At 44.6% G+C, this 22,350-nt stretch overlaps 1 protein-coding gene across 3 annotated transcripts in view; it reads left to right on the forward strand.

The window, feature by feature from the left end:
- Window positions 1–22,350, forward strand: part of tbc1d22a (TBC1 domain family, member 22a) — a 171,060-nt gene that overhangs the window by 120,538 nt on the left and 28,172 nt on the right. For all 3 annotated transcript variants that reach the window (XR_014620559.1, XM_084330442.1, XM_084330443.1), the window contains one exon: window positions 12,178–12,305. Coding sequence is in view for 2 of the 3 variants with exons in the window: in XM_084330442.1 (XP_084186568.1) it covers window positions 12,178–12,305 (128 nt within the window). In the remaining variant the exon portion in view is untranslated. The remainder of the gene's footprint in view (window positions 1–12,177; window positions 12,306–22,350) is intronic.

Here is a 22,350-nt window from a genome sequence, read left to right on the forward strand (position 1 = left end):
AGTGAAAGAAATAGTAAAATAGTTCCCCTTTAAATGGACTATTTGATGAGTAGGGCTGCTGCCATCATGACATTTTGACATTAATGACAGTTATTGTCCGAGTCTAACAAATAATTGCAATGTATAATTTGGTTAAATCCGAGTTAGTGTGCCCAGATCAGCAAAGAGATCCATGTTGCTCACTGCTACAGTGCAACGATGACATTGGAGCAAGAGAAACTAGCATTGGTGAACAAAGTGTTTCTGCACACAGTGAAATGTAACCCGTCTAGGACCTCTCCTGCACAGAGATGTACATGGAGAGATTGATCTGACTCCAAGTAATGAGCTAGTGCAGGGGTGGCCAACCCGCGGCTCGCGAGCCGCATGCGGCTCTTTGCCCGTCAATGTGCGGCTCTTCCATCCATAAAAAAAAATTAAAAAAAATTAAATTTTTTTTTTTTTTTTTTTTTTTTTACTTTTTTTTTTTATGTCACTCATTCCATAAGGACGTAGAATAAACATTTACAATTTTTTTTTAAATGGTCCATTTGCATGTTCTTGGTATCTGAATCTAAGGACATATATGGATCAGTGTCAGAAATAGTGTGTCTGTTACTAGGCTTGAGTAAATTGTAATGAACCAAAGGAGAATATCAATCCTATTTAAAAAAATATATATCTTTGACTGTAAATAACACCATGCTAAAATTGACCAGACCTGAAAAATCTAAGCAAATGAATAAAGGGAAGATGATTAAACAGAAGGTTTTGTAGATACAGTACTGAATTCTGCCATCTTTTTTATAATGTAAATTTCTCCACCATTTTTCATCATATTGCAACACCGTTTTTTGCAAGACGTTCACAGAAAGGTAGAGAAACTAACTGCGTTCTGTTTTATGGCAATAACGTTCAGGTTTGTGGGAGATAATCCCAAAAAATAAGAGAAATTAAAAAGTAAATCCAGAAGTCAGATGATTGACAGGGGCTGGTGTGAGCTGGGTAGGGTAGTTTTTCGAAATTTGAAAGCCCTGAGTCTCTTCCTTCAAAAGACTACACTCACTTTTGGCTGTGCCACTTCCTCCTGTCAATATGCGCCGGTTTCCGACTCAATGCCCTGAGATTTCTATAATCTTATATTTCACTAATAACAGTTAAAATAATTGGTAAACAAACATAATGCTGAAAATATACACTTTTACTGTATATCTCGGGCTTAAGAGGTTAACCCTGTGAGGCCCAAATTAAAAAGAAATTAGCAACTTCAGAGGCCAGAGGGTGGGACATATAAACACATTTACTATCAAATAGCATTGTGAGGCTGAACAACAGGACCAATTGACTATACATGTGCTTAAAGGGGAACTATCTTATAAATGGCTTTTTTCAGTGTTTACCATTGTTTCTTAGCTATGTGGACTTATATTAATAGGATATATGTCTCTAATTCTCATATTGGCGAATTCTTCCAATTCTCCTCTCACAATATTCACCCTCACTGAACTGAGTCATCTGAAAATGTGCATATCTGTGATGTCAGAGATTTCTCAGCTGCATAATAATGTGGCAGTTGATGTGGCAGTTGGCACCAGGCCACACAGTGGTTGGAGCCCAGCCTCAAAACGGCTTAAGATCTTGAGGTAGAAAAATGCGGTTTTTAGTACTTGATTAGAAATACAAAACAATGCATTTTTTTTGAAAAAAAAACCTAGGTGTTCCATAGACTCACAGGAATTGTGTAAAAGTGCCCAAATAGTGAAAGAAATAGTAAATAGTAGTATAATAGTTAATAGTTCCCCTTTAACATTTTTTAAATAAACATTATTTTTTTAAATGGCTAAAAGTGATTTTGTAATTTTGCAACCGTGGGTCTCACAGGGTACTTTTAACCCTGTGAGGCCCAAATAAAAAAGACATTAGCAACTTCAGAGGCCAGAGGGTGAGACCTATAAACACATGAAGGGTGCCGTGACTGAAAAAAAAGGTTGAGAAACGCTGGTATATGGTGTGGCTCTTTGTGGTACCACAGTCATTTTTTTGTGGCTCTTAGTCTCTGACTGGTTGGCCACCCCTGAGCTAGTGGGTTGATTTTTACACTATTTTGACCAATTTGCGAATGTATTTATTTTCATCGGACAGAAAGATCAGATGGGTCAGCAAGCAGGCGCTTCGACGACTCAGCGTTTTCACCTGCCGCGTCATCATAGTCTGACCGCACATCACGGCAATAATGAGATCATAGATTGCTTACATATATGGTATTACGGTATTGTTTTTCGCTGCGCTGTCAACGCGGCGCGTTGTGTGCGAATGTTGACCTCATTGCTTGTCATCATTCCCGGCATCGCACCAGCAGATTAGAAAAAAATAATAAATAAAATAAACGCTGCGTCTGGGAGTGTCGGGGAGAGAGTGCGGTGGTTTCTGATAGGGGGCACGGGATTGTCTTTCACCGCAGATGGATGGTGGGATTGGTGGGGTGGGTGGGGGGGGGGGGAGATGTCTCTTGATGGGATATGAGATGGAGAGAGAGAGGTCGCGACCTCAACCCAGTGTTGTTGTTGTATTAATGTTCTCTGCTGTGTCAGCTGGATGATGGCACGCTCCTCTCTCTCTCTCTCTCTCTCTCTCTCTCTCTCTCTCTCTCTCTCTCTCTCTCTCATTGGATTAGAGATGACTAGCACCTCCTTTTATCACAGTCAAACAGAGGACAGACAGAGAGAGATATCGGGGCCCTTTCTGCACCATCCCACGCCTACCTTTCATCACAGCAGGGGAGAGATGGAGAGAGAAAAGACTTTGGAACCGTGCCACAGGACCTCGGCCACTCCTCCCAGATGTCCTCTCCTTCTCTTTCTCACTTCCAACTCTTATTTATTTATTATTTAAAGTAAACCCCCCCCACCTGGCTCCTAACCAGCTGACCTGGCTCAGGGCTCGAAAATTAAAATTTTTACTTGGTAGCACTGGTTTAGGAGCACCCACCAAAATGTAACGAGCACCAACAATATATATGTAATATATATTTTTTTATTGATAAAAAAACGACAATATAACAGTACTGTAATTAGGCATGTGCCGGTATGACATTTTGAAGGTATGATAACCTTGGGCAAAAATACCACGGTTCATGGTATATCACGGTATTCGGTTAAAAAATATATATATATATTACCATTGATCAAAACTTCTTTTATTACAGTGCACAAACCAGCTTTTCTGTAGTGTTATTTATGAATGTGTGAAGACTGTCTGTATTACACACAGAGGGAACTGTCTGACCACTTTCAAACTAAGTACAGAATAAAAAAATAGGCCTACTTCCAAATAAACTTTCATGATTATGAATAGGCTACATGTCAAAAGGGCAATACGTTTTGTTAATGTAATGTAATCTACTTGCACAGATGTATGTTATATAGCCTATTCTTACTGGATTAAACATACATTTAAACAATTCATCTTTTGTGGAAGATCAACAACTCTAACAACCAGTGGTGGTGTAGTGGGCAAGGCGCTCGCCATCAACGCTGGAGACGCTGGGTTCGAGCCCAGCTCTCGGCGCTGCCACCAGCTTGGCTGGTCGCTCATACTAATACAATTGGCAGTGTTAGGGGTGGGAAAGCTGATGGGTGGATCTTGGGCGTTGTGGACAGCGACCCCTACAGTTCGGTCGGGGCGCCTGCACAGCGAGGGTAGGATCTGGAGAGAGGTAGTGCGACCTTCCACACGTTACACTCTCCCAGTGAGAATCTGCGCGGCCAGGCTGGCTGCCGGCTGGCTGCACATGTGTCGGAGGAAAGCATGTGACAGTCTCCGGCCTCCCGGACCAACAGTAGGGGGGAGTGCGCAACAACCACGAAGGGGATTGGGAATTGGCATAACAACTAACAGTGGGATGGGAGAAAAATCGTGAAAAATAAAAATATAAAATAACTCGCAACCACCCACGGAACTATATGTTGGGGATAAGGGTTATGCACGGACCATATTGTTTGTTACTTTCCTGTCAGCACACTAGCTCAACGTCAACAGAGTTTAACATTAATAAATGTTTAGCGTCGTCTTTTGACATCCAGCCTCAGACTCCTATCCTTCTCATGATTATGAATATGTAACGGAACGTAGGCCAATCTCGCTAACGTTAGTCGACCGAAATCAATTGGCAACATGATTCACCGGTACTACTAGCTAGCTGGCTAACTAGCTAACGTTAACTATCTCCCGTCAAAACGAACGGGTTGGTGTGGCCATTGCGTTATTTATATTTGACATTAGCTATTTATGGGTGGATCAGTCACTAGATCAGTCAAAGTAAAGTTTCGTTGTCTATAGCTTGCTAGATATGTAGCTGCTAATGTTAGCTAGGCTAACGAAGGTGTAGCTAATGTTACTGACTATGCAAACCACTCGTCGAAGGGCTAACGTTAGCTCACGTTAATTACCCCCCGTAAGTAACGACAAGCTCACGTTTGATTGGTTAGAATGGTCACTGTCAACTCACATGGCGCACATACTGAGTGACAAACTAGCGAATGTACAGGTAAAGGGACGTTCGGGGGGAGGAGGTCGCACCAGAACAATGATTTGCACTCGCACAAATGCACCCCAATTATATTTTGAGGTCGCACAGATACAATTTCGGTCGCATTGTGCGACTAATTCGGTCGCAATTTCGAGCCCTGTGGCTCCTTAACCAGCTGGGTGCTGACCTTAACCAGCTGGGTGCTGACCTGGCTCCTTAACCAGCTGGGTGCTGACCTGGCTCCTTAACCAGCTGGGTGCTGACCTGGCTCCTTAACCAGCTGGGTGCTGACCTGGCTCCTACAGCTGGGTGCTGACCTGTGGTCCTGATCGGTCCACTGAGATTCCGTAAAGACGCAATGAAATTGTGCTCTTCTTTCAAAGCATTTAGTCATTATGCCACTCCTCCTAGTCCTTCCACTGCCCTACTGTTGGTCTGGGGAGGGTATTTACTACCACTCTCCTCCTCTGATACATGTGGAGAGGTTCTGTTGGTCTGGGGAGGGTATATACTACCACTCTCCTCCTCTGATACATGTGGAGAGGTTCTGTTGGTCTGGGGAGGGTATATACTACCACTCTCCTCCTCTGATACATGTGGAGAGGTTCTGTTGGTCTGGGGAGGGTATATACTACCACTCTCCTCCTCTGATACATGTGGAGAGGTTCTGTTGATCTGGGGAGGGTATATCTTTCATGCATGTTGCAATCGAACAGGTGTGCAGTACATCCACCAGTCCAGGAGGGGGCGATACTTTGTCTGTAGGTCTGTTACCTCCCATGGTCCGTTCAGAGTAGGGGTAATGTAGCGATTAGGCGGGAGGGCGCTGTGCAGGGGGCCGTCTGCTACCCCAGCAAGCACGTTGTCGACAGCAGATAGTGACGGGTGCTATGCGGGTGGCTAGCTGTATGTAGCCGGCATGGCCCGGCTGGCGCAGTCACGATACCCCAGTTCGTTAAATGTGCAAGCAACAGTAAACGCATCCCGGTGGCAATGAACCAAAACACGGCTGGACGCTGGTGTAGCGCGTAAAAGTTATAAGTGTGGTCGAAATATCCGAAACAAAATGGGTCCTGTTTCTTCCGAAACGGAATGCTAGCGCTTAGCGCCCCAGCCCGTGGCATGTGCTATAAACAAAAAAAGTCAGTACAAAAGTCATATACAGCAGAATTGTCCCCCCCCCCCCACCCCTTATGTCAGATATCGAGAGAAAAAAAAAAGATAAACTTCCAGGCGAAGCCTAACGTCAAGTAATCATCCATAATTAACTACATATGTGATAAAATATTAGATGCCACCTCGCTCTGTGTGATAGCCGTAGCAGAATGCTAACGGCCCAGAATCATGCTACTACCGCGTCCGGATCTGGTGAGGCCGGTGTCGGAACCGCGTCCGGATCTGGTGAGGCCGGTGTCGGAACCGCGTCCGGATCTGGTGAGGCCGGTGTCGGAGCCGCGTCCGGATCTGGTGAGGCCGGTGTCGGAGCCTCTTTGGGCCGGGTCTTCAGGAAGTCCACGGCGTCCTTGGGTGATGGTAGATGTATCCTCGTGCCATCCTTGGCCCTGATGACGAGTTTCGCGGCGAACTGGAGCGATGGTTTAAGTACAGGGGCCCCATGACATCTCGGTAGTGTGATCGCTGCTCGACCACCTCGGGGCGGTAGTCTTCAAAGATTGAAATTGACTTCCCTCTGTATGTCAGATTCCCTCTTCTCTTACGAGCCTCCAGGATGATAGTCTCCTTTATCTTATAGCGGTGTAAACGGCCTGGAGCCGGGCGCTGGTTTGGGTGTTAGCATCCTGTGGCATCGGTCGAGTTCAGGCGGCGTAGCAGCGAGGACGTCTTTCCCCATGATTTCCACCAGGATTTCTGCGAAAAAGACACTGGGACGGTCGCTGCGCAGGGACTCATCTAGGCCCAGAAAATGCGTATGTTGGAACGCCGGCTACACGATTCGACGTCAGTTAGCTTGGTTTTTAGCTTGCCGATGATTTAATCTTGAGCTGTGCATCTGGCCTCCAGCTCTTCCACCCTACCAGACCATGTATTCAGGCCGTCTTCTACGGAGGCCAGGCGTTGAGTATGGTCTGCGACCGCCAGTTGGAAGCCGGCGAGTCTGGATTCGAGCGAGGCGGCGAACGTTCTGAACTCCGTGGTGAAAGCTAGCTTGAGTTCTTCCATTAGCCTAGCCATGGTAGGCCCATCCACGGGGCCGTCGTCCTTTCTGGTCTCGTTTCTTAAGACTCCCGTAGCCCTTGCGCTTTTTCTTCTTTTCTTTTTTTGGCCGAATAAGACTGGTAGAAATATATGGGTGAGGTATGGAAATGGTTCAATTAACTTGAAATTATAAAAAGAGGCTTCTTAAAGTAAAAATAAACGTTCGGGAGTCACATCGTGGCACAGAGACGTCTATCCCATTCTCGACCCGGAACCGGAACCCCCTGTTGTCATGTTAAGTGATGCTAACCTCCGCTAGCCTTGTGTGACATTGCTTCTCAAAGACAAGCCCCTTTCACCACAAGCCCACAGTGTTTCCACAGTATGCCCCTCTCTCTCTCTCTCTCTCTCTCTCTCTCTCTCTCTCTCTCTCTCTCTCTCTCTCTCTCTCTCTCTCTCTCTCTCTCTCTCTCTCTCTCTCTCTCTCTCTCTCTCTCTCTCTCTCTCTCTCTCTCTCTCTCTCTCTCTCTCTCTCTCTTTCTCTCCCCGTCTCTCTCTCTCTCTCTCTCTCTCTCTCTCTCTCTCTCTCTGTGTTGTGTGCCAGTATATAAGGTTAATGTATTTATGTAAATGCAAGGGCACACTAGCATCATGCACTCTGAGCTTAAATAGTGTATTGTGAGAGCAGGCTGACTTGTATCTTTACACAGCAATGTATTAGAATATTAGTTGTATCTCTACATGGTTTGGCAGGATATCATGTGCCTGCAGAGTAGGGATGGGTCATGATTAACGGAATAATCATCAGCCGGGATCAACGTCAACATTATGTTATGTGGTTATTCTTGTTTTTTTGTGTGTTGACTGACGAGCAATGTTACATTTCAGCCACTAGGAGGGGGATGTTGTGTCAAACAACCCCTCCACTTTAGCTTGTAGCGCTCTTCCTGCCTGGCCTCTGGCCTGCATGCGCTGTTGTTGTTATTCTTCATTGGCTCAATAGCTGGCAGCAACGTAGCGTTAGCCTCGTGGCACACTTCCGGATAATGTAATGAACCTCTTGTCTAGTGGGATTTGTGGACAACAAGTACCTGATAAAAAATAAAAGCATCTGTTTATGAAACACGTGAGGACGATCGACCTAGCTCGTCAAATTAGTCTGGCATGATGAGCACACGTTCCATACAAGAGTGCCAGATGGCGTGGTGAGAAGTATAAAAAAAATTTGAATGTGGGCACACGCCAACTAGCGGGTTATTTGTTCAGACCAGCCACCAATTAACCCACCATGAAAAAGTTAAGTTGTGTTTCTGTGTATTCATTCATTTCTGTACAGTCATCATGTGGGTGTATTCAGACCTGTTCTGACCACCTATACGTGAACAGCTGCTTTTATCCAGAGAGCCGGACAAGAGGATGAATGCACACTTTATTTATTTGACTGAATGTTCACATCATGAATGCATCTCTTAACCCCATACTGTATAGAGGGCTGCATCACAAGAGCCTGTCTGCAGGCTGCCTATCAGCTACTGTAGCAACATGGAGAACCATGACGTGGCTTAGTTCAGAGAAGGAGAGAAAGGGAAACAGGGGAGGAGACGGGGAATGAGAGAGAAATAGTGATATATGCGGGCCAGGTCCATAAATATTTGAGCCAGCCAATTGTCCAATTACTTTTGGTTAAAAACACATGTACAAAGTGTTGTTATTCCTACACCTGATTTGGATGTAAATACCCTCGAATTAAAGCACATCTTGTTTAATTTCAAGTTAATTGTGGTGGTGTACAGAGCCAACATTGTGTCAATGTCCAAATATTTATGGACATAACTGTAGATGGGGTGGTGGAGAGAGAGAGAGTGGAATTGTAATGATCTTTTCTGGGGATAATGGGTCGAGTCAGCAGAATTGTAGGAGCTCCTCACTAGTCGCTAATTGACCTTTGACCCCTTAGCTGTCCATTCTCATACACCCCCCCCCCCCCACACACACACACACACACACACACAATGTTCAACTTTCAACTTGACCAGGGAATTACAAGATTCATTAGCCAATCAGGGACTAGACGGTCAAGCTCCCCCACCACACACCACACACCACACACCACACACCACACACCACACACCACACACACCACACACACACACGACACTACCCAACTGGAAATGTGCCCAGAGCCAAACACAAACACCATGTTGCCTTGACTCCTCCCCTTCTGCCTTCTCAAAAATATCTCTATCATGCCATAGCCTAGCCTTCCAACAAAGCATGAAATATGACCCCCCCCCCCCCATGACAAACCACTGCTTCCTCTTTCTTTCACTACTCCCCCATTGTGAATGTGTGTGCATGCATGTGTGCCTCCCTCTTCCCATCTGTGTGTGTGTGGGGTGTGTATGTGTGTGTGTGTTTGATGAAGATTCTAATATTAGGCTGAGTGAGAGTCATTTAACAGTGTCTAAAAAGTTAGCTTGGCGTCTCCGGCAGCTTGCGCCCGCCGCCATGCCATAATCCATCTCTCTGATGTATGGACTGTTAATGAACTCTTATTTGTTTACGCCTTTTACCGCTCTGCACCATAATTAAACTGTAGATGGGAGCTTGTGCCATAATCGTTCTGTTTACTTTGCACCTTCTGCGTGTGTGTGTGTGTGTGTAATTGTTATATGACATTGTATTATATGAGAGTGCGCTCTTGAAAACGGGTATCAATTAAAGGTGTGATGTGTATGCAGGAATGTGTTACTTTGTGTGCACGCATGATTCATTAGTCTATATTTGTTCTTGAAATCACATGCTGTGCACCTCATTATACGTGAGAATAGCTGGGTGTTATGATGAATATGTCGGTGGATGAATAATGTATTCATAGCCTTTTAAAAAGTAAAGAACATTTTGTTAACATATTAGAACAAAGATATTACGCATTTGCGCATTTAAAAACAATAACGTTAGTGCCACGCATGCAGCCGTAGCAGACTATTTGATTCCTTGACTAGGAAAACCTAAAGGGCTCGATATTGTGACCGTTTTGTGTGTGCAGTGAGAAAACTGAAAGTGCTTTGCATCCTAGTCATTCATTTACATGGTAAAGTAACGTTAGCCGCTAGCTAGCTAAATAGCCATGCTCATAGCAGAGAGAGACAGAGAGAGAACACTGAGCTGGCCTTTATTTATACAGGTAGGTTATTGCTAACAAATTCTCTTTTGCAATAACAACCTGTTGAATGCAACTACAGTTCAATAGATTAAATTAGTTCTCAAATACATTCTTTTATTTAAGTGTATAGTTAATTTATCTTTTACAGTTTTTGTATTTTTCTGACATGGGGGCTCAACAATAAATGATGACAATCAGAAATGTCAAGTTGCATGTTGTTATTCTAACCAGCTTAGTTCTCTTGCATTTCAAATGTATGTATGTAAAGTATAAACGTAGCAGGAATCGATAAAGAACCGGAGCGATAAGCAGAATCGATAATGGAATCGTATCGATACAATCTTATCAATTCCCATCCCTAACCATGACAGTAAAATAGCTGAACCACATCTTGGACTTTGTATGGAGTGGCAGGTTGGCCCAGTGGTTAGAGAGGGTGTCCTGTTACCAGAAGGTGTCTCTCTCTGTGGTTAGAGAGGGTGTCCTGTTACCAGAAGGTGTCTCTCTCTGTGGTTAGAGAGGGTGTCCTGTTACCAGAAGGTGTCTCTGTCTCTGTGGTTAGAGAGGGTGTCCTGTTACCAGAAGGTGTCTCTCTCTGTGGTTAGAGAGGGTGTCCTGTTACCAGAAGGTGTCTCTGTCTCTGTGGTTAGAGAGGGTGTCCTGTTACCAGAAGGTGTCTCTGTCTCTGTGGTTAGAGAGGGTGTCCTGTTACCAGAAGGTGTCTCTGTGGTTAGAGAGGGTGTCCTGTTACCAGAAGGTGTCTCTCTCTGTGGTTAGAGAGGGTGTCCTGTTACCAGAAGGTGTCTCTCTCTGTGGTTAGAGAGGGTGTCCTGTTACCAGAAGGTGTCTCTGTCTCTGTGGTTAGAGAGGGTGTCCTGTTACCAGAAGGTGTCTCTCTCTGTGGTTAGAGAGGGTGTCCTGTTACCAGAAGGTGTCTCTCTCTGTGGTTAGAGAGGGTGTCCTGTTACCAGAAGGTGTCTCTCTCTGTGGTTAGAGAGGGTGTCCTGTTACCAGAAGGTGTCTCTGTGGTTAGAGAGGGTGTCATGTTACCAGAAGGTCTCTCTCTGTGGTTAGAGAGGGTGTCCTGTTACCAGAAGGTGTCTCTGGTTAGAGAGGGTGTCCTGTTACCAGAAGGTCTCTCTGTGGTTAGAGAGGGTGTCCTGTTACCATAAGGTGTCTCTGTGGTTAGAGAGGGTGTCCTGTTACCATAAGGTGTCTCTGTGGTTAGAGAGGGTGTCCTGTTACCATAAGGTGTCTCTGTGGTTAGAGAGGGTGTCCTGTTACCAGAAGGTGTCTCTGTGGTTACAGAGGGTGTCCTGTTACCAGAAGGTGTCTCTGTGGTTAGAGAGGGTGTCCTGTTACCAGAAGGTGTCTCTCTGTGGTTAGAGAGGGTGTCCTGTTACCAGAAGGTGTCTCTGTGGTTAGAGAGGGTGTCCTGTTACCAGAAGGTGTCTCTCTCTGTGGTTAGAGAGGGTGTCCTGTTACCAGAAGGTGTCTCTGTGGTTAGAGAGGGTGTCCTGTTACCAGACGGTGTCTCTGTCTGTGGTTAGAGAGGGTGTCCTGTTACCAGAAGGTGTCTCTGTGGTTAGAGAGGGTGTCCTGTTACCAGAAGGTGTCTCTGTGGTTAGAGAGGGTGTCCTGTTACCAGAAGGTGTCTCGGTGGTTAGAGAGGTTGTCCTGTTACCAGAAGGTGTCTCGGTGGTTAGAGGAGTTGTCCCACCTCAATCCCCTCAAGCCCCTCCTTTTCTCATCAAGCCCCTCCTTTCCTCCTCAAGCCCCTCCTTTCCTCCTCAAGCCCCTCTTTCCTCCTCAAGCCCCTCCTTTCCCCCTCAAGCCCCTCCTTTCCTCCTCAAGCCCCTCCTTTCCCCCTCAAGCCCCTCCTTTTCCCCTCAAGCCCCTCCTCTCCCCCTCAAGCCCCTCCTTTCCCCCCTCAAGCCCCTTGGAGGTCTGATCACCCATCATTTACATGATTGGTTCCACTACAAATCCCAACCCTGATTGTTTCCCTGGAGAACAAGTAGAGCAGCTCTGTGTTCACTGTGTGGCATCGTGTGTGTGTTGTGTTGTGTTGTGTTGACAGACTCGATACATGGACACATGCAGCTCTGTGTTCACTGTGTGGCATCGTGTGTGTGTGTGTTGACAGACTCGATACATGGACACATGCAGCTCTGTGTTCACTGTGTGGCATCGTGTGTGTGTTGTGTTGACAGACTCGATACATGGACACATGCAGCTCTGTGTTCACTGTGTGGCATCGTGTGTGTGTTGTGTTGACAGACTCGATACATGGACACATGCAGCTCTGTGTTCACTGTGTGGCATCGTGTGTGTGTTGTGTTGACAGACTCGATACATGGACACATGCAGCAGTACGAGGTGGAGTATCTCCAGTTTGCCTTCCGCTGGATGAACAACCTGCTGATGAGAGAACTGCCGCTACGCTGCACTATCAGACTGTGGGACACGTACCAGGTAACACACACACACGCACGCACGCACGCACACACACACACACACCCTCCAAAAACTCGCTGTCTCTCTCTCCATCTCCATCTCTCTCACTCTCACTCTCACACTCCAAATAGAGCTAAGCTGTCTCTAAAGTTCACCCAATCAATGCAGCCCCAGAAGTCCTTGAAGCAGCAGGTGCTCCTATAGACATACACTTCCAGGCTAGCTGGTTAAGAGTTGCTACTTCAGCAAGCTGTCGTGTAGACATACACTTCCAGGCTAGTTGCTACTTCCTACCTTATCAACCTTGGGGACCAAGAGGACCTTAACAGCGTACAACCACATGGTACAGTGGGACTCTCCTACTGTGGTGTTAGATATGAAAGACAGTGGGACTCTGTTCTACTGTGTTGTTAGATATGAAAGACAGGGGGCGCTCCAGTAGCACACCACATAGCGCGCTGAGTCGTGAAGCGGTCGCCCCTGGTTCGTTTCCCAGACCCGGTGGCCATGTGCCGCATGTCTTCCCCTCTTCTCCTCCCGTTTCACCCTCTCTCCTCTGTCGGTCCTGCGTGGCCAAAAGGTCCTGCGTGGCCAGAAAAAGCTGAAAATGCTATAAAAAAAATAAAAGATATGAAAGACAGTGGGACTCTGTTCTACTGTAGTGTTAGATATGAAAGACAGTGGGACTCTGTTCTACTGTAGTGTTCGATATGAAAGACAGTGGGACTCTGTTCTACTGTAGTGTTAGATATGAAAGACAGTGGGACTCTGTTCTACTGTAGTGTTCGATATGAAAGACAGTGGGACTCTGTTCTACTATTGTAGTATCCATAGCTATAATATAGATATAGCCCTGCAAACACCTATCTTTTAGAGCGGTGCCACAGTAGGAACAAAGATGGTGTGTCTGTGTGTGTATCTGTCCATCTGTCTCTGTTTCTCTCTCTGTTTCTTTCTCTCTGTCTGTGTGTGTGCCTCTCTCTCTGTATCTGTCTGTCTGTCCGTATGTCTCTCTGTATCTGTCTCTCTCTCGCTGTCTCTACCTCTCTCTATGTCTCTGTTTCTCTCTCTCTCTCTATCTCTGTCATCGTCATCCCTGGCCTGATTTGAAAAATGAAAAGATTCATCATTCATGCACTCTCACACATACATGCACAGACATAACCCCCCGCACGCACGCACGCACGCACGCACACACACACACACACACACGTCCCCCCCTGACAGACTGTTGCACGGAGCATGAAATTAGCAAGTGTCTTTTAGTGGCTGCATTAGCACAGCCATTAAAGGGACAGGAGTCGTTTTAGTAGTTTGAATGTTTACCATGTAGGAAGAAATAATTAAAATGTTCACCATGTAGGAAGAAATAATTAGAATGTTCACCATGTAGGAAGAAATAATTAAAATGTTCACCATGTAGGAAGAAATAATTAAAATGTTCACCATGTAGGAAGAAATAATTAGAATGTTCACCATGTAGGAAGAAATAATTAAAATGTTCACCATGTAGGAAGAAATAATTAAAATGTTCACCATGTAGGAAGAAATTGTTTTAATGTTTACCATGTAGGAAGAAATTGTTTTAATGTTTACAAGTTGAGTCAAGAGTTTTATTTGTCACGGCATACAAGTATACAGTGAAATGCGGGGGGTCTTGCCCGCAACGATTGTGCATAATACAATAATACAATAGTAAGAATTAGGGATGCTCGATATTGGCTTTTTTACCTATACTGATATTGTCCGACTCTTAATTTCCGATACCAATATCAACCGATACTGATATATTATGCAGGGTCCCCCCCCCTCTTGTCGTGTAATTAACACAACATTATGCATACTTTGACAATAAATAAAATAATAATTTGTTCTTACTTGCTTGCCTGGGTAAATAAACGTTATAGAAATGTAAAAAAAATAAAAATAAAAATAATTTGAAAACCGATACAGATATTTTCCGATATCACATTTTTAGGCCAATATCGGCTGATAATATCGGTAGGCCGATAATATCTGACATCCCTAGTAAGAATCCAATAGGATGCGAACGACATTTGTGCAATAATACAAGTAATCAAAGTAGGGCATATCGGTATATGTACATGAGTTTTTACAGAGCATGGTAGGACATGCTAGGTCCTGTGGTAGTGCAATACACTGTTAGCTACGGATGAGGCACTGGGTCTTTATGTACACTGCTATACAATGCTATATTATACAATCTCAAGTTATACTATTTTTTAAAGTGACCTTTCATTTTGTAAAGTGACCATAAGTGTGAGCGTGTACAGCATGAGTGTGTGTGTGTGCTCATGTTAAAGTGGCTGCTAGTGTGTGAGCGTCAGTGATGCCAGTAACGCGTTACTAAGTAACGCGTTATTGTAATCTGATTACTTTTCCCCGAAAATAGTAATCTAACGCGTTAATCTTTAAAAGCCAGTAATCTGATTGCAGTTACTTGTCCAAGTGGCTGTGCATTACTATTTCGTTACTATCTCATCATAAATTCATAATGCAGGCGGAATGCAGTATTTTATTTCGTTTTCGAGCTGTCATTTTGAGCTGTTTTTCTTATTAATTTTGGGAGTGACATGGTGTGGCAGTGAAAGGGTTAAATACAAGAATGTGTCCCGCGGCGTGACTGGTCCCTCTGTCTGTGAGTGACTCTGCTTTGGTCAAATCACATTCCCCATCCACAGTCTGCGAATCAGAGGCAGAGTAGGGCGGGTCTTCACAGCACGTCATGTGACATATGCGCCAATCGTGTGACAGCAGGGCTCCGTCGTCGGAGAATTCCACCCCAAAACGCTTGGCAAAATTAAAAGTGAAACCGCAAGATGATTTTTGCGGTTTCTGTTCAGAATTCCACCCCAAAACGCTCGTCTAAACGTAGCCTCAGTCACTACTTCACGGCGGAGGAAACAAAATACTGTCTACCGCTAAAAACAGCACATCCAATTGCATTGAAAGCATCTGGAATCACAACACTAGCCGACGCTTCGACTAGGTACAGGAGGGTTGATGGTGGCAGAGCAAAAGCTCTTATTTGCCAGATTTACAGTTAATTTACATGTTAAAGAGAGACTGATTGTATGTTTATAGAGAGACATTTATAAAAACAATTTAATAGTTACAGTTGATATAATTGAATAGTTCAGCCTGCATTTGTTAGATGTGATACACTGGTTTTGTAAAACCACTGGCTGGCTGCTCTAATGCTGTGAGCATCATAGACTGTTGCTTTACCATACTTGATGGTACAGAAGCTGAAGCACTAGTTTAACAATTTACGTTATGTGCAGAGAAACAAGTTAAAAACAATTTATGCACTTTCAATAAAGCGTTTAAAAAAAACTGTTGGGGGAACGACGACGACTTCGTTCGTAACCTAGTTACTTTCAAAGTAACTAAGTTACTCTGATAATCAAGTAATCAGTAAAGTAACTTAGATTACTTTTTAAAGGAGTAATCAGTAATCAGTAATCAGATTACTTTTACAAGTAATCTGTGGCATCACTGGTAAGCGTGTACAGTGTGTGTGTGCTCATGTGTGCTTGTGTGTGGAGAGTTCAGTGTTCAGGGCTCTGATGGCCTGGGGGAAGAAGCTGAGCCGAAGTCTCTCTGTCCTAGTAGCTGGGGTTCGCAGGCGTCTGCCTGACCGCAGCAGCTTGAACAGGCTGTTGTTGGGGTGGTGAGGGTCTTTCATTATTCTGCAGGCTCTGGATTTGCACCTCTTGTTATATAGGACCTGCAGGGGTGGTAGTGCAATACCCGTGGTACGCTCGGCTGAGCGTACCACTCTCTGTAGGGCAGGGGTCTCAAACTCTCGGGCCAATTGCGGCCCGCGGGATGATATTTTGCGGCCCCCTACTGGACATCAAAGTTTAGTGTTAATGCGGCCTGCGCGCAACTGTTTGCCGAGTCGTTGCGCGAGAGTTGTTTGATAAATTGTAGGCTACCATAGCGCAGGCTCATGACAGCAACGTTATGTTAGTGACTTGGTTGAAACGTGATTCCGGAGTGATATCGCTATCTCTCTCCTCTGCGAGCAGTGCTCTGCATGTCCCGCTGCACTGCCACTGTCTGTGTCTGTCTGTGTACGGGTCTGGTCCAATCACATACGCGTCTCGTCAGTGTTTTTCCCCCTCACCCACAGTCTGCGAATCAGAGGCAGAGTAGGGGAGTAGGGCGGGTCTTCACGGACTGCATGTCGTCTCTCTCTTTCAGTCCGAGTCAGAGCAGAGAGTTGACAGCGCATCTACAGTAAACTCGCTCCCAGTTTTATCCCCGTGAGATAAATGTAGCTATTAGCCTATTTTCGCCAGCAGGCAGCCAGAAGAAAAATATGGCATTTTCAAAGATGGTTGAAAAGATGGCTGGAGATTCTGGGCCCCATGAAATAATCAATTTGTGGGCCCCCAATCTATTAAAAAATGTGGGGCATTTATTTATTGATAAACGCATAATATGGTTTTTACCTATTTTTTTTATAATACAGGCAATTATACTTTTGAGTCATCTACATTCATTTATTTTAGGATAATAATAAAACCATATTAATAAAAAGATAAAAATAGTGTTCTCTGCCCCCCCCCCCCAGTGCTGGGCCCTTGGAATCATCCTAACCCCCCCCCCCCCCCCCCCAGCTACTCCCCTGGTCCCAGCACCAAACCAATTATGTGACTATATGCCAAGAAACGGTAGCTATTTGAAAATAATGTATGACTGAAGTGATGGAGACCATGTTTGAAGGCAAACAAAAGCAAATCCCCCTCAGATCGCACAGCAACCAGAATAACTGAAATACTGGCTGGTGATTTGATTAAACAGCTTTGTGATAGAATAAAAAAAAATGCACAGTGCATTTCCATAGCTGTGGATGAGTCCACTGACACCACTGAGAAGCCTGAAGAACCGTTCATGTTCTGAAGAACTGTTCATGTTCTGAAATGTTATTGCTAAAGATTGAGAATATTGGATCAGTTGTACTTTTTTTTTGAATACTTGAAACCCTTTTTTTGTGGAATATTTGATGCGGCCCAGCCTCACCCAGACTCTACCTCCAGCGGCCCCCAGGTAAATTGAGTTTGAAACCCCTGCTGTAGGGCCTTCTTGTCCTGTGCCGTGCTGTTTCCATACCAGGCAGTGATGATTCCAGTCAGGATGCTCTCTACAGCTCCGGAGTAGAAGGACTGGAGTATCTTCCCTGATACTCTGAACTTCCTTAACTGTCTCAGGTGGTAGAGGCGCTGCTTCGCCTTTTTTACGACTGAGGGCTAAATCCACAAACAATGGATTGCACGGAGCAAGTTGCACCCTTACTTAAAATTCATTATGAATTGAAAATGGGGGACCCTGATGTAAACAAGACGAAAGTATTTCTCTAGTCTGCATCCCCTTAACCCTTTGATCGCCGGGGTTAAATTCATAATTTACCATCCCTCGCCAGCCCTATTTAACATGGAGAAGGTCCCCTTCTTTGCAGGGCTATAACTTTTTAAATTGTATTGCTAAATTGACATTACCATGGCCCATTCAAAGTCCTATATCTATTGTTCAGGGTGTAGCAACGTTATACTTTTTCATTCACATATTCATACTAAAATACGGTCTAAAGTATAAGTATGTTTTTATCGTTTTCTGCAGCTTTCTGCAGAACGTGATTTATAGCTCCAAATGCATGATGATGAAATACAGTTTGATAGCAATCGGCGCGAGATAAAAAATGTCAACTGGCCGTGGTTCTAGAAGTTACTACGTATCATCTGATGTTGACCGGATGGGCGGGGGGTCGTTTATAATTCCGTGGGCAACGTTATATCATTCATCTAGTGTGGGTGATATGATCATTGGAGCAGTTAGTATAGAAGACATTACAAAATAACGCTGAAACTCACCGTAGCTTCCTCGCGCCGTTGGGAGATGAGCGTGGAACCGAATTTTTTCTATTATGGGATATAGAAATACCCGATCCATTTCCAGGTTTTATAATAGTATATACGTCCAAATCATGTTGTTTATCGAGTTATTGGCAACGGATCGATATCCATTGTGACAAGCTCGAGTCCCGGGACCTATAGCGAGTGATCGGACCAAATTGAAATGAGCACCAGCGTCACTTCCCTGTTTATGCCCTGGGCGATCTGCCGATCGGCCACCAGATGGCGCTCTTGAACCGTTAGAGAGTTGACAGGGGTTCACCAGTACATATAATGTCTCCGGGGGAGAAATATGATTTCGATCACAGATTTTTGAAATATTGATATTAGGCTTGGGCGGTATGACGGTATTACGATATACCGGGGTATTTAGAAATACCGACGGTATTGAAAATCAATACCGTCCGTCACCGTCAAAATCACAGATGCGCTTCAGCTTCTATTACAGTGAAACAGAGTTTTGAGTGTAGTGCACACACGGAGTGTAGTGCACACAAGCGCCAGCAGAGGGCGAGACCAGTAGTGGAGCGAGTGGGTCACAACGGTGTTCACGTTTTACGGTAATGTTGCGACAGTGCTGTGAAAATACCGTAAAGCGTTGTGACGAGAGTTGGTGTGTGTTGTTGTGGAGTGGTGCACTGGTGGAGCAAGCAAATAATCCGTCTCTTATTATACAGTATGTGAACTAAAGAGTACAAGGTTTACACAACAGCCCCCACCCGCCTTTTTATTGTATTTGTATCGTCCTGTACTATCCGCTGTCAGCTGTTTATCTCTCTCTGTGAGCTACTGAGCTTGATTAGCTAGCGTTAGCTCACGCTAACTAGCGTTAGCTCTGCGGCTAATCTTAGATTACCCTGAACTAAATCAATGACTAGGTTATAAAGCATTCGAGTAGTTTTCACTGCACATAGAAGTAGCCAAACAACGGGAGCATTTCGGGAGCATATGACCAAAACTCATGCAATTTCGAGCCCTTAACGAATCAAATAGTCTGCCAAGGCTAGATGCTAATGCAGTAACGCTAACGGTGCGGGCTTCTGACTACCAATCTGAGAGCTGACGATGATTTGTTTACTTGGTAACACGGGTTGCCACCCCCCCCCCCCCCCCCCCCCCCCGCTGATGAAAATGAAAGTCATACGTCAAATACCGTGCACCGGGGTATTATGTGATAAAGGTATAACGATGTGAAAAAAAGGATACCGCCCAAGCCTAATTGATATCAATGACGCTGTACAGCGTCATCGGCAGAATAAGCATGGCGGGGAATGACGCTGAAAAGCGTCAACGGCGATTAAAGGGTTAACAATTGTGTGTATTGAGCCGTACTGTATTGTACCCATTCTGCAATCTGTTAATAAAATGTTCATTCAATCAATCAATCTGCACGAATGAAATTATTATTAATTATGAATAATGTTTTTTTACATATTTGTTTCACATCTCACCTCTCTTTATCCACTTTTTCTCCTATTTTTTTCTATTTTTTCTCCCATCCCAATTCCACTGTGCCAATTCTCCCCTCCCCTGTCTTGAACGTTGCTCGCATATGCCCCCCACTGGCCGGTTGTAGGGAGGATAGAAGCCTTGCATCACGTGTCCCCTCCGGTACACGAGGAGGCAGCCTGTCACATCTTTTCACCTGCCAGCGCGGACTCATTGGCGAGGTGTAACGTGTGGGAGGCTCACACTACCCCCGCCATTTTCCTGTCTCTGCTGTGCAGGCGTCCCCCAACCGACCTGTAGGAGTCGCTGTCCACAACGTCCAGATTACCACCCATCAACTTCCACCCTCTAACTCTGCCAATTGAGTTAGTATGACGGCCGGCCCAAGCCGGAGGCAACGCCGACAGCCGGAGTCAAACCCGGTGTCTCTTGCGTTGGTGACGAGCGCAATGTCCGCTGCGCCACCCAGCCGCCGTTGTTTCACATGTATGTGTAAGATTATAACTGTTTGTTGGTTTCCTTAAACATATACGTGAATGAACAAAATTAAGTTTAAAAAATATATAATAAATAAAAAAACTTTTTGTTAGTTTTTTCCCCCTTTACGAGTAATACACGATCACTCGAGTATAGCATGCGATCAATCGATCTGGATTTTTATTTAAAATGCCCATCCCTAGTATATATATTGCTATATATATAGTAACTTATACTGTCGATGTGTCCAGTGAGCCTCTGTCAGCATGTACAGACAGGAACAAGATACAAAAACAGGGTCAATAAGTCAACACATCTAAACAACACGACTAAAATGCCATTATGTTCTTAGGTCAAAGATGAACAATAGATACAAGTTATGGTATGAACACACAAACACCCAGAGACTGAACACCTGCTGTCCCTGAGGGCCAGCCCAAACCCAGCCTGCCCTCCCATTCTCTCTTCTCCAATCTACCTATCCACTCCCTCTCTCCATCCCGTCCCCGTGTCTCACTACACCCTCTCTCCATCTCTCCACACCCTCTCTCCATCTCTCCAACTTTCCATCAATCCATTTCTCTCCATCCTGTCTTCGCTCAATCTCACCACTCCGTCTCATTCGTTCAGCTATCTCTCTCCTCTCTCCCCCGTTAATCCTCTCATTCCATCTCTCCACTCCTCTCGTCTTGTTCATGAAATATCTGTCTCTCTCTCTGTTTATACAGCCTCCCTTCACTCAGTCTCTCAGCTCATCGATCTCATTCTCTCCCTCCTCATGTTACCTTTTTAAATAATAGCTAGATTGCTTCATTTTTGGAACATGGCAACAGCTAAATGGATTGTTTTGTAAAGAGAGAGACAGAGAGGGAGAGCGAGGGAGAGAGTAGAGAGAGAAGAGAGAGAGTGATAGAGACGGAGAACAAATATAGTAGAGTCGGAGAGATTTATTTTCTCTCTCCATCTCTTTCTACTAGAGACAGGGAGAGCGAGGCAAATGAACAGATAGACAGATATAAATAGAGAGAAAGGGACACAGAGTAAGAGAAAGAGAGGGAGTGAAAGAGACAGACTGATAAAGAGAGAGGCAGACACATGGAGATATAGAGAGAAAGAGAGACAGCTTTCCAACATGTAAGAGTTTATGTGCAGTGTTACAGTACGTCATGCCAATAAAATAATAATATAATGCAGGACCTGTTGCAGAGGTCTTTATTCGGCATGCAACGACACTCAATGTTTTTAGTGGTACACACAGCGGTTAGTTTTAGCACACACACCGGAACACACACGCATGCATTGTCTCTTTAGGATCGCAGATGCGATTTGTCTCTTCAATCTGAATTGAAGAGACTCCAACTGAATTGACAGAGAGACAGAGAGCAAGGGCAGCAAGCAGGTCTAAAGTCATGTGTGTGAAAAGGGTTTTGATGCGAGACCTTGCTCTGCTGTCTAGACAAGCAATCCAGCCTCAGAAGAACTCAGAAGGTGAGGAGGTGCTGGTGTCTGTCTTGTGTGAGATGGACGTTGATGAACAAGCGGTTTTAAATGTAAACGTTTGTGTATGGGAGTGTGTGTGTGAAGTGAAGTGAAGTGAAGCAAAATGTGCAGTTCAATTCAGGCAAATACAAAGGTCAGGGGATAAGAGATTAGAACAAGTCACATCACTGAAGTGATATCATTAAACATGTCCATCTTCAGATAATGAAGTGATATTATGAAACATGTATATCTTCAGATAAGTAAGTAAGTAAGTAAGTAAGTAAGTAAAGTTTATTTATATAGCACTTTTCACAGAGAGAACTCACAAAGTGCTTTACATACAGCAGAAATAAAATATAAAAAATATAAAGTGATATCATGAAACATGTCCATCTTCAGATAATGAAGTGATATCATGAAACATGTCCATCTTCAGATAATGAAGTGATATCATGAAACATGTCCATCTTCAGTGTTGTGGTACCACAAAAGTGCTATTGTGAAGACACTGGTAACCACTAGGAGCTGCCCACTAAAATCACAGTCTGACACTGCTGACCACTAGGAGCTGCCCAGTACCACAAGTGAGCAGCTCACAGGAATAGGTGCCTGGTCATGTGCCTTGCTTAAGTGCACATTGATAGTAGTGGCTGAGGGAGAGGAGAGCATCACTGGTTTAGGGATTCGAACCAACAACATTGGTTACAAGCCAG

This window comes from Notolepis coatsorum (genome assembly GCF_963971535.1).
Source record: "Notolepis coatsorum genome assembly, chromosome: 15".
In the NCBI taxonomy this organism is placed as follows: domain Eukaryota; kingdom Metazoa; phylum Chordata; class Actinopteri; order Aulopiformes; family Paralepididae; genus Notolepis; species Notolepis coatsorum.